This window comes from Bubalus bubalis, chromosome 5 (assembly GCF_019923935.1).
Source record: "Bubalus bubalis isolate 160015118507 breed Murrah chromosome 5, NDDB_SH_1, whole genome shotgun sequence".
Lineage (NCBI taxonomy): Eukaryota > Metazoa > Chordata > Mammalia > Artiodactyla > Bovidae > Bubalus > Bubalus bubalis.
This window is the reverse complement of record NC_059161.1, coordinates 57,825,484-57,839,241: the sequence shown is the minus strand read 5'-3', so window position 1 is coordinate 57,839,241 and position 13,758 is coordinate 57,825,484. Positions and strand designations below refer to the sequence as shown.

Sequence of the window (13,758 nt, the reverse complement as noted above, 5' to 3'; positions counted from 1 at the left end):
GCCATTTCCTTCTCCAATGCATGAAAGTGAAAAGTGAAAGTGAAGTCACTCAGTCGTGTCCGACTCTTCACGACCCCATGGACTGCAGCCCACCAGGCTCCTCCGTCCATGGGATTTTCCAGGCAAGAGTACTGGAGTTGGGTGCCATTGCCTAATATGACCTTTATTCTTGTCTCTTCAGCCCTTGGACAATCACTGTCAACCACCGCCACCAAGTGCCATGTTGAGGAATTTACACACAGAATATACTTTCTTCACAATGTCCTGACGAGATAAATAATTACCCACTTTACAGATGAAGAAACTGAGGCTTAGTAAGTTGAAGTAACTTTCTGGAGGTCATTCAGCTACTGGAATTAGGATTCTATCTATGGAGTATTGATTTATACTTTTGTTTTGGCACCAAGTCCTAACCACTGGACCACCAGGGCATTCCCTGATTCATACTTTTTGACATGCCATTTTGTGATTATTTCCAAATAACTTTTCACTGTTCGTTATTTATTTTTTCTTTCTTTGGTCAAGAAGAGTATGTTTATAATTAAAGCCCTAGATTTAGCCTTGTAATTCTCTGTCCACAACCATTCACTCACTGCGTGGTTGTGGTCCTGACTCTCAGTTTTTGTTTCCTTATCTGAAAAAAACAAATACCAAGTATTCCTTCTTGCTAATTATTTCACAAAACATATAATTCTCCAAATGTATGTGATACACTGCTGGGGTTATCCTCCCACACTTTCACAGCGCCTGACGACTCACAGATGTCAAGCAAGACTTAAGTTTTCATTAAGATTTACCTGAGGAGTCAGTCAGAGTGGCCTCTGCATATTGAGAGAACATGGCTGAGAATAAGGAACGGGTCTCTTTATCTTCTGTTTTCTTTTTTCTTCAGTTGAATTTGATTTCACGAACGTGAAACAGCACGAAGTTTTCAGTCTTCCTTTAATTTTTCTTACTCATTCCCTGTAACTGACCCAGAACCCCATTCCTGGGCAGCAAGAGAGGTGAGAGGCTAAGCAAGCTGACCTGAGTATACAGAGAGAGACCTAAGGTAATCTGTGAAGCACTAGTGGAGATGCTGTGATCTGTGACAGGTGTGTGTACACTGAGTGCTCCTGCGGAAGTGAATTGTTCAAAACGCTTGGAAAACAATTATGTCCGATATAGACAAACGGCAAAGTAACAGCTTCTGGGAATTAAGCATCACGGTTCGTAAAATCATTGAATAATTATTGTTCATTCCAATCCTGCCTCCAAAGTACAAAGAGAACCCAGGGAACCAATACCTGGAAAATCTTCTTTCTCTTTCCAGTCTGAAAAGCCACCTTCCCGTGTGCAGTTTCTGATCCCTGACTTATTCTGTGGTACTTGCTGCTGGGAGGGAGGCAGCCAGTTCCTCCCGGCCCCTCCTAAACCCTCAGAGCCCTGCCTACACAAGCTCTTAAAGGAAAACAAACCCTATTTGCTTTCAGTATCTACAGGACTGTCTGTGTGAAATGTTCCCATTAGGCTGTAGCATCCAGACTTAATGAGAAGCTTGGGAAAGCCCCCAGTCAGCAGCCTGTTCTAGGCTGTCACTGCCCCTAGCAGGTTGGTTGAGGAAATATGCCAGAAAGGTGATGAGAGAGAGTGGCAAAGAGAGGAAGAGAGAGGGAAAGAACACAGTTTGGAAATCAAAACAAAATTTAAGTAAATTCACAGGGAAGGCATTTGGTTAAAAAATGTTTAATAATAAATACATATTTCAGACCTAAATGTGCCATTCATAAATTGTGTAAATGGCAAGCCTATCCTAGACAGAGCTGCACAAAATTACTTTTGGTTTAAAATAAAAGCCAGAGAGAAGCAAGTGTTAGTCATTCAGTCATGCACAGCTCTTTGCAACCCCATGGACTGTAGCCCGCCCGGCTCTTCTGTCCATGGAATTCTCCAGGCAAGAATACCGGAGTGGGTAGACATTCCCTTCTCCAGGGGATCGTCCCAACCCAGGGATCTAACCCTCGTCTCCTGCATTGCAGGCAGATTCTTTACCCTCTGAGGCACCAATGTAAGGCAAAGTATTGTTCAAACACAAGTCAAGGAAAAGAGAGTTCTGTCTGTTAAATTTTAAAGAAAACTCAAACATGAAAAATAATTGAAAAAAACAGTGCACACATAAAAGATAAGGTGAAAGTCAAGGGAAATCTAATAAAGTAAACACGCTGCAGGAAAAACTGCACGCCAAGCAAATTTCATTCCTAAGTCTAGAGAAAGAAGGTAGGGGTGCCCTGTATTTCCTAGGATCTGAACTGACTTGTTTTCACTCCTCTTCCCTTTCTTCAAACACATTTATAACTCTCTTCCTCCTAATAATCTCACAAATATAGCCATCCAAATTTGAACCTTAAACCTGTTTGTTTTTTTTCTTTTGTGCTTGCAATTTTTCCTTTTTCATTTTCCTTTTTCTTTAGCTAAAAATATCTGTTCCACCATCATTTTTTCCTGTTGGGGATGGACTCCCACTGACTAGATACTGGTATAAGGCTTCCACAATCCCAGTCTCAGCTTAGTGTTCCAGACATTCTTTACTCCCAGGTGATTTTTAAAATTTCTGACTCCCTCTGTCCAATTCTTCAATGTATCTTACTCCATGAATCCCAGAGAGGTTTTCAAGTCTTAACAGTACATACATTCTGTTTTGTTCACATTTAGAATAAATTAGTGGTCTTCTTTTTACCTATAATCTCAGACATAAAATATAACTGGTATCAAACAGATAAAACAAGTAAAAGATCCACAGAACTGGAAGAGACTAAAGGCTTGCTAAGTAAAAAATTCTCTTTGGTCACACATTGCACCAAAAAAAAGTGATGGATTATTTGATTCTGATCACTCAACCAGGAGATACAATAGTTCTTTAGTTTATAGGACTTTAAAACCCTTCAAGTTAGAATTTAGTATATAGAAAATCTTATTCCTAAATTTGAGTTGAATCTTTTGAAATCAAGAATCATTTTTTCTTCATATTTTATACCAGGAGGTCCTGGTATAAATCAATATGTATGGATTAATCACAGTTTTTCTTAGACTAGGAGACAATTGGGTTAATGTCAGTTTATGAGATTTATCTAAGCCAAATATTGACTCTAAGTTTATTTAACTAATTTGAAGGATATTAAAATATATGTTTTAGGGAAAGTGATAAATATGTAACTCAAAACATAAATGCTACGACACTAAGTAGCTATCCTAAAATCACTAGGAGGATTTAAACACTCTAAAATTTCTAAGAGAAGAATTCAGCAATACCAAAAGCTACCAAAGTAATAATTCCAACATAGAACATGGACCTTAAAGCATTAGCTACATGTGTGCATAGTACCTAAAATAATAAATATAGAATACGAATCTTAAAGCATCATCTATACGTATGTATAGTACCTATCATTATAATTATTTAAAGAAGACTACTATACAGCATCAAACATTTCAAAAGGAGATAGATACTCTAGAATTAAGACAGTAGAAATCCATATGGTCAGGGTAAAATATTTGTCTTTAAGCCTCTTCTTATCTGAATATGAACATAAACATTAGAAATCACTGCTTCCCAAACAAGAGCTGAACTAAGATCTACCTGATAATAATTCAGTTTATAAAAATAGAACAACAGTTATCTACCAATTTTCATGTTGGTCAAGAAGTCAAACTCTTTGCCTACATTGCTTTTACTATATGCAGGTAAATATCATATGTCAAAAGTAAAGAAAAAATTAGAATTAAAAACACAAGGTAAGTTTAGCAATGCCAATACTAACCATTGATTTGATCAGCTTCCTTGCCTTATAATTAGCAATAAATATTGTTTTCTTCTATCAAATATGTGAATTTTATGATCTTGAACCTCCAGTATATGATGACTGATGTAAACAAGGCATATGATCTCAAGTTAACTATTATATTTTACAAAAGATGAGGCCCTAACTGATTCATTAAATAAAATAAAGATACAGACTCTAGTTTCTTGTCTGTTCCCTTTTATACTTAACACATACTATAGGTGTTTTCAAGATGCATCTTCTACTAATAGGAAAATTTAGGCAGAGATAGAATATAGGACTGCTCCCAGCTGGGAAAATTTACAATGGCAGGAGAGACAGGAGAAAATACAATAAAAATACAAAGTCTTACTCTGAGGTCCCCTATTGAGTTACATGACCCTCTGACTAATGAGAGAAAACTTTTCAGCATCAAATAAGAAAAATCTTGAAATTTCTTAAAATCCAGATAAGCAATCAGAATTCAATGATAATGGATGATCACATAATTCAGATTTGCATTGTGATTTCTTTAAAAGAACAATAACTAGTCTATACCAAGAGCCTATTAAATGCTAAGCACTTAGAAGCCCATTGAGTCCTTATTGACTCCAGATTACAGGTGGGCCCACAGCCCGAGGAAGTAATTTGACAGCTGCCCTGTAGGAGAACCATGATTTGGACCTGGTCTGTTCACTCTATAGGACTTCTTAAAAAGCACTGAAAATTGCTCTTCTGCAAAAAGCTTTTAACATATATTTTTAAAATTCCTTTTGTGGCACTAAAGAAACATGGTTCTATCTAACAACTAATCTTTTGGAATCCACGTTTTTCAATGTATTGTTCTCTTCTGAGATTTAATTTGATCCTTTGACAGATAATCCAATGAGTTTGGTACCCACTCCTAAGTTCCTCCTAAAGATTTACATACAAATAGCTTTCCTTTTTCTCAAACAAGACAGATGTCTACAATAAATAGATACGAATATTTCGATTCAGAAATAGAGCTAAGTTTACTGGATCATCTTTATTTTTTCTTTCTGCATTTTACCTCACATTCCTTGAATATATTCTTAAGAGGCGATCCACCTAACTGATGGTTTTTGAGCCTTTGCTCCAAGTGAGCTGGTAATGGAGCCTAGTAGTTTTTGAACAATTCGGGGGAAAGAAAATTAAAATATTATTTTAAAATTCAAACACAGTCATGTCACATCTGGATAGACAAAAGGGAGTCACTAAATAAAGGAGACAGCTTTGCATAGCACATCCACTTTCTGGCAAAGGACTCCCTCTATGGCCACAGTTTATCACTCTACCTGTCTGCACATTTTTCATCCCCAGTTACTACAAAAGACCCCTATGTGGTCGGCTGCCACCCAGCTCATAAGGAACTTTGGACTGGAAGTGACGCTTTGGAGAAAGACCTTTAGTAAAGTTCAGGGAACGAAAGACTGATGGAATGGAGTCTCACTCCACAACACCCCCAGAGGCCCCCAAGATAGCACCTGGCAGGACTCTGACCAAACTACAACATCTGAGGAGGCGTTTACCTGCTTCAGCGTCTCCCTGGGGCCCCCGCGCCGCACAGTAACAGCAGTCCAAGAAGATGGCATAGTTGAGAATATTGAAGAATAGCCCGATGACTCCAGCACTGAGAACCAGCAGCGGCGTCTCTGTCTTCTGCGGATCAATATACCTTTTGACAGCTTCCACCAGGATGCTGAACATCAGGGCCACAGCGAAAACGGAGTTGCCAAATGCGCCCACGACATCTGCCCGGAGAAAGCCAAATGTGCTTTTCCGGTGCTGCTGTATGCTGCTGGCCCTGATGCCAAAAAGACCGATGATCATGGAGACTAAGTGGGAGAGGACCGCAAAAGCATCGGAGGTCAGCGAGAGGGAGTTGCCTATGTGGGAGATCACTAGCTCCATCACGAAAAGGAGCATGCTCACAATGCACATGAGGATTAAACGGAAACTTCTCCCTGAGTATCGCCCCATGGCGCTCTGCTGTCCCTCTCCTTTTCCTGGGAAGGCTGAGCTCTTAGGGGAGCAGATGTAGAGATCACAGCTCCTGGATAGCTCTCCCCTACAGCCTTTCAGTGCCTGTCATATTTGAAAATCACTTTTTACAGGCTGCTATAAAGCCATAAAACAGTTTAAAGGGCAATTAAGCAAGAGATGTCACGTGAGCAGGGACTTATGGAAATAGAAGACACCAACTTCCAGATATGAACTGGAGGGGCTTCTTTTGCTCATTTGTGTGTATCATTACAAAAGTCAAGAGCCTCTGTGTCTGAATTATGCACAAACTCATGTATGGCTATGGCCTTTCTAGATTCCACACCGTGTTTGCAATAATCGTTGTGACATTTTACATAAACAATCATATCTTGTCAACCTGGTGTGTGAGTGGCTTTTAATTCTGTATACTGCGTGGAACAGGGAATATTCTAGGGGTCGTAATCCAGAGATTAGAGCTACAGTAAGTGAAAGCCAAAAAACAGCTAGGGTGATTTTTTTCTTCTGCCTTGCGCACTGATCTGGAATAAACAAGCACCCCACTTCCAAACCCTTTCCATAAATAAGACAAAAAAAAAATTCTTCATGTTTAGGAAAGATATAATACCTTTAAAGGAGCTAAAGACATAATCCCAGTTAGTTTTAGGAAGAAAGTCAAATTACAGTGTCTTGATTTAACTGATGTAAGAAGACATTTTTGCTTTTAATATTATCTTCTGTCATGCATAAGCCTTAAAGGTTTACCAGTTCCCAAATATCTAAAACAACAGTAGCTGCTATTGTTTTGAGTAGACTGCCTACAGTCAATCCTGTAAAGAAATACAGATTGAAATGACTATACCCAATCCTAACTGAATTTGAAGTCTGACTGTGATGGCTAGTTTTATGTGTCAATTTGACTGGGTTTGCAGGTGCCCAGACATTTGGTCAGACATTACTGTGAGTGTTTCCATGAAGGTGTTTTTGGGTGGGACTAACAGTTGAATCAGTAGACTAAGTAAAACAGGCAACCCACTCCAGTATCCTTGCCTGGAAAATCTCATGGACAGAGAAGCCTCGTGGACTGCAGTCCATGGGGTCGCAAAGAGTCGAGCACAACTGAGCGACTAACACATAACACACAACACACATACATCCTTAATGAGGGCCTCATCCAATCAGTTGAAGGCCTGAACAGAACAAACTGGCTGACTCTCCTGCAAGTAAGGGAAGATTCCTCCGACTGAGTGCCTTCAAACTGGGACACTGGCTTTTTTCCAGCTTTCAGGCTCAGACTGAAAGCTTGGCTCTTCCTGGGTCTAGAGCCTGTGGGCCTTTAGACGAAAACTACACCATAGGATCTCCTGGGTCTCTGCTTGCCATGTTGACATTGGGATTTTTGTCAGCCTTCATAATGGCAGGAACCAATTCCTTTTAATAAGTCTCTATTTATATACATATCCTACTGGTTCTATTTATCTGAAGAACTTAAGACAAATACACTGATTTGACTAAAACATGACTAGTTAGATGTAGCCCTAATAATTTCCTTGGCATCTCACAGTTCAGTTCAGTTCAGTCGCTCAGTCGTGTCTGACTCTTTGCGACCCCATGAATTGCAGCACGCCAGGCCTCCCTGTCCATCACCAACTCCCGGAATTCACACAAACTCATGTCCATCAAGTCGGTGACGCCATCCAGCCATCTCATCCTCTGTCGTCCCCTTCTCCTCCTGCTCCCAATCCCTCCCAGCATCAGGTTCTTTTCCAATGAGTCAGCTCTTCGCATCAGCTGGCCAAAGTACTGGAGTTTCAGCTTTAGCATCAGTCCTTCCAATGAACACCCAGGACTGATCTCCTTTAGGATGGACTGGTTGGATCTCCTTGCAGTCCAAGGGACTCTCAAGAGTCTTCTCCAACACCACAGCTCAAAAGCATCAATTCTTAAGCACTCAGCTTTCTTCATAGTCCAACTCTCACATCCATACATGACCACTGGAAAAACCATAGCCTTGACTAGACGGATCTTTGTTGGCAAAGTAATGTCTCTGCTTTTGAATATGCTATCTAGGTTGGTCATAATTTTCCTTCCAAGGAGTAAGCGTCTTTTAATTTCATGGCTGCAATCACCATCTGCAGTGATTTTGCATAAATCGTTGCCAATTCAGTTGCTATTCTAACAGTGAGACTTCTAGACAACCAGACTGTGATAATTAGTGCAGTCAAGGTGACATTAAGGTTTTTGGCCCAAAATAATGACGCTGCAAAGTGAGATGAACGTAAAACAAAGGTGACAGCTCTAGGAACAGTGTGGGAGCAAGAGGTGGAAATGTTGTCATTTGGTGTATCTATTAGACATCCAAGGTGAAACGCTAAGTAGAGAATTGGATAAGGGAGCCTGGAGTTCAGAGGAGAAGGGGATAGGCTGGGAATACTTGAGAGTTGACAATACATGTATTTAGAAGTCAAAAGATGCCCAGAGATAACCAAGGATGTGAGAGAAAATACAAAATGAAGATACAAGTAGATAAGAGAGAAGGACCAGAAAGATGAAAGGGAAGCCAGGAGAGTACAGTAGTATTCAAGAAAGAATGTGTTTCAAAGAGGAGAGAACTAGCTGGGTCAAATGTTGAGAGGACAAGAAGCACTGAGGACTGGAAATGATGACTGGATTTAACCTTATGGAGGCCCTGGTGACCTTAGTGAGAGGGCAAACTGAAGTGAAACAGTGACAGATTTTACTTTCTTGGGCTCCAAAATCACTGCAGATGGTGACTGCAGCCATGGAATTAAAAGATGCTCCTTGAAAGAAAAGCTATGACAAACCTGGACAGTGCATTAAAATGCAGAGACATCACTTTGCCAACAAAGCTCTGTCTAGTCAAAGCCATGGTTTTTCCAGTAGTCATGTACAGATATGAGAGTTGGACCATAAAGAAGGCTGAGCACCAAAGAATTCATGCTTTTGAACTGTGGTGCTGGAGAAGACTCTTGAGAGTCCCTTGGACTACAAGATCAAACCAGTCAATCCTAAAGGAAATCAACCCAGAATTAGAAGGACTGATGCTGAAGCTCAAGCTCCAATACTTTGGCCACCTGATGCAAAAAGCAGACTCATTGGAAAAGACCCTGATGCTGGGAAAGATTAAAAGGAGAGGGGCAGCACAGGCTGAGATGGTTAGACAGCATCACTGAACTCAATGGACATGAGTTTGAGCAAACTCTCTGAGCGATGGAGAACAGGGGAACCTGGCACACTGCAGTCCATGGGGTCGCAAAGAGGTGGACACAACTTGCTGACTGAACAACATGAATTGGGTTCAAGAGAACAGAGAAAAGAAATTGGAGATGGCAAGTACAGATAATCCTTTCAAGGAGTTTTATTGCAAAGCAAAAGGAATATGGAGACAGGAAAGGGTATTTTTAGGCTGGGGAAGGTAACAGCACATTTTTAAGCTGATGGAAAGATCCAGTAGAGAAAGAAGATGTGATGATACACAGAGAGAGCTGCTGAAGTGTTACCATCAGGGCGGCCAGAGGTGAGGAGTTTTAGTGCACACGTGGAGGGGGTGCCCTCTGCTATGAGAAGAATGTCCATCCGCCTAAACAGACATTTCTCTAAAGACATACAGATGGCCAACAGGCACACGAAAAGATGCTCAATATTGCTAATTATTACATAAATACAAATCAAAACTACAATGAGATACCACCTCATACTAGCTTATGGTATGGCCATCATTTTAAGATCTACAAATAATAAATGCTGAAGGGGGTGTGACTATTGGTGGGAATATAAACTGGTGCAACCACTATGGAACAGACTGGAGGTTCCTCAAAAAGCTAAAAATAGAATTGCCATATGATCTAGCAATCCCATTCCTGGGCATCTATCTGAACAAAACTGTAATTCAAAAAGATACATACACCCCCATGTTCATGGCAGCATTATTTACTATCGCAAAGACACAGAACATCCTAAATGACCACTGACAGATGAATGGATATGGAAGACGTGGTACATATTATATATACCATTGAATATTAGCCATAAAAAGGATGAAATGCCATTTGCACCAACATAGATGGATGTAGAGATTATCATATTAAGTCAGAAAGAGAAAAACAGATACCATGTATCACTTATATGTAGAATATAAGAAAATGATACAAATGAACTTATTTACAAAACAGAAACAGACTCACACAGAGAACAGACTTGTGGTTGGCAAGGGGCAGAGAGAGTAGGGGAAGGAAGGATTGGGAGTTTGGGATTAGCAGATGTAAACACATATAGGATGGATAAAAACAAAGTCCTACGGAATAGCACTGTATGGGCTACCCTGGTAGCTCAGTTGGTAAAGAATCTGCCTGCAATGCAGGAGACCCCGGCTCGATTCCTGGGTTGGGAAGATCCCCTGGAGAAGGGATAGGCTACCCACTCCAATATTCTTAGGCTTCCCTGGTGGCTCACAGTAAAGAATCTGCCTGCAATGTGGGAGACCTAGGCTTGATCCCTGGGTTGGGAAGATCCTCTGGAGGAGGGCATGACAACCCATTCCAGTATCCCTGCCATGGAGAATCCCCATTGACTGAGGAGCCTGGCAGGCTACAGTCCATGGGGTCACAAAGAGTCGGACATGACTGAGTGACTAAGCACAGCACCATATAGCACAGGGAACTATATTCCATATCCTGTGATAACATAATGGAAAAGAATATGAAGAAATATATATAACTGTCACTTTGCTATTGACATATAGCAGAAATTAATGCAATGTGTGTTAGTTACTCAGTAGTGTCCAACTCTTTGTGATCCCATGGACTGTAGCCCACTAGGCTCCTCTGTCCATAGAATTCTCCAGGAAGAATACTGAAGTGGGTTGGCATTTTTCTCCAACATAATATTATAAATCAACTATATTTTAATAAAACAAATGATAATTTTTAAAAAAGACGATAGTTCATCTGAAATAGCAGAGAAGGTGGAAATGTGGACACTTGAGTGGGGAAGATATGGTGGGGGTTCTTGTGGGTCTCTTCATATTGTCTCTATCTTCTTAGTGAAATAGACATCAACCTGATCAACCAAAAGTCAGAAAGGGGAAGTACTGAGAATCCGAGGGGAGAAAAGCTCTGGAATAATTGTTCAGAAGAGTGAGAAAATGAACGCTGGAAGGAAATATAGTACAGTCACGTATTTGTGTGCCTGCAAGTACATGCTCAGGTGCGTCCAGCTCTTTGCAACCCCAGGGACTATAGCTCGCCAGGCTCCTCTGTCCATGAAAATTTCCAGGCAAGAATACTGGAGTGCATTGCCATTTCCTACTCCAGGGGATCTTCCTGACCCAGGGATCGAAACTGCATCTCCCCTGTCTCCTGAATTGGCAGGCGGATTCGTTACCACTGTGCCACCTGAGAAGCCAATTACATATTTAGTACACGTAAAGTAATGTGAAAAGTGAAAGTGAAGTCGCTCAGTCGTGTCCAACCCTCAGCGACCCCATGGACTGCAGCCTTCCAGGCTCCTCCCTCCATGGGATTTTCCAGTACTCTTGCCTGGAAAATCCCAAGGAGGGAGGAGCCTGGAAGGCTGCAGTCCATGGGGTCGCTGAGGGTTGGACACGACTGAGCGACTTCACTTTCACTTTTCACTTTCATGCATTGGAGAAGGCAATGGCAACCCACTCCGGTGATCTTGCCTGGAGAATCCCAGGGACGGGAGAGCCTGGTGGGCTGCCGTCTATGGGGTCACACAGAATCGGACACGACTAAAGCGACTTAGCAGCAGCAGCAGCAAAGTAATGTCAGTGTTAACATTGTCACCGGTCTGTTGAGCCCCAAGCTCCTCACTCATTCAACAGGTGTTTCTTAATCACAAAATTTGGCTTTGGTGACCCTATTACGTGAGACTTTGTTGTTGTTGCTCAGTTGCTAAGTCGTGTCCAACTCTTTGCAACCCCGTGGGCTGCAGCACGCCAGGTTTCCTGGTCCTTCATTATATCCTGTCCATTGAGTCGGTGATGCCATCTATGCATCTCATTCTCTGTCGTCCTCTCCTCTTGCCCTCAGTCTCTCACAGCATCAGGGTCTTTTCCAATGAGTTGGCTCTTCGCATCAGGTGGCCAAAGTATTAGAGCTTCAGCTTCAGCATCAGTCCTTCCAATGAATATTCAGGGTTGATTTCCTTTACGATTGACTGGTTTGATCTCCTTGCTGACCAAAGGATCTGAAAGAGTCTTCTTCAGCACAGCAACTTGAAAGCATCCATTCTTTGGTGCTCAGCCTTCTTTATGGTCCAACTCTCATATCTGTACATGACTACTGGAAAAATTATAGCTTTAACTATACAGACCTTTGTCAGCAAAGTGATGTCTCTGCATTTTAATACACTGTCTAGGTTTGTCATGGCTTTTCTTTCAAGGAGCATCTTTTAATTCCATGGCTGCAGTCACCATTTGCAGTGATTTTGGAGCCCAAGAAAATAAAATCTGTCACTGTTTCCACTTGTTCCCCATGTATTTCCCATGAAGTGATGGGACCAGATGCCATGACCTCAGTTTTTTGAATGTTGAGTTTTAAGTTGGTTTTCTCACTCTCTTTTTTCACCCTCATTAAGAGGCTGTTCAGTTCCTCTTTACTTTCTGCCAACAGAGCTGTATCATCTGAGACTTATTTAATAGAATATTTTTATATCATTTCAGTACGATTGATGTTCCAAGCTCTTCAATTTTTCAGTCAGGTTGAACGAAGCCACCGGTTTAACATCACCCGCTGAGCCCCAGACATGTGTTTGTGCCTGTTATTCTAACCCTGATGGTTTGGCAGAATGGGATGGATCGCACCCTCCAGCTGCTGTCATCTCAACGGCAGGGCTGTTACAGGGTTACTTTGGAGGGATCACCTCACGATGTGTCAGTGTGACCATCACTAGGCAGTGGCCGCCCACGCTCAGTCCATCTCCTTGTCCACTTGATAGCCTGATTTTCCATCTAAAATAGAAGTTTTGAGAAGAGGAAGCCAAGAGGAAAAAACATGTTTAACTCTCTACTGTCTGCTCTAACACTTGGTACATTGCAGGCACTCAATTCGTTAAAGAAATAAATGGCTAGCACTTTGCAGACACAGTGAAAGTGACAAAGGACCAAAGATATGTTTGCAAATAACAGGGCCGGGGCAGCTGCCTCCACAGACCCCTGATGCTCCCGGAGCTGCTGAGCAGCACAGTTATGTGTTTCGGTTGTTTAGCGGCTGAGTCGAGTCTGACTCTTTGGCAACTCCATGGACTGCAGACCTCCAGACTCCTCTGTCCACAGAATTTCCCAGGCAAGAATACTGGAGTGAGTTGCCATTTCCTTCTTCAGGGGATCTTCCTGACACAGGGATCGAACCTGCATCTCCTGCATTGACAACCAGATTCTTTACCACTGAGCCACCAGAGAAGCCCTTCAGTGTAGGGAGACAAAGATTTTTCCTTTTATTTACAGGGCAACAATGGAGAAACAGACATAGAGAAAAGACTTATGGACATGGGGAGAGGGGAGAAGGGTGAGATGTACGGAAAGGGTAACATGGAAACTTACATTACCATATGTAAAATAGATAGCCAACGGGAATTTGCTGTATGGCTCAGGAAACTCAAATAGGGGCTCTGTATCAACCTAGAGGGGTGGGATGGGGAGGGAGATAGGAGGGAGGTTCAAAAGGAAGGGGATATATGTATAGCTATGGCTGATTCATGTTGAGGTTTGACAGAAAACAGCAAAATTCTGTAAAGCAATTATCCTTCAATAAAAAATAAATGTTTTTGCTTTCCGCACACTAAAAGACAATGACTGCAACTTAAATACAAAAGAACTCTACAGTTAAATCCACAGCTTTATACATTTATCTCACTCATGTATCAGTGAAAAATCACCAACTATCAAAAAAATAGCAAAAGTTATATAGTTATATAACAG

General features: G+C 41.4%; 1 protein-coding gene across 1 annotated transcript in view; it reads right to left on the bottom strand.

Moving 5' to 3' along the window:
* SLC30A10 (solute carrier family 30 member 10) overlaps positions 1-5,904 on the bottom strand; it is a 34,768-nt gene extending 28,864 nt beyond the window's left edge. The window contains exon 1 of the mRNA XM_044943178.2: positions 5,348-5,904. Coding sequence (XP_044799113.1) covers positions 5,348-5,798 — 451 coding nt within the window. The 5' untranslated portion in view covers positions 5,799-5,904. The remainder of the gene's footprint in view (positions 1-5,347) is intronic.
* Positions 5,905-13,758: the final 7,854 nt, after the last annotated feature.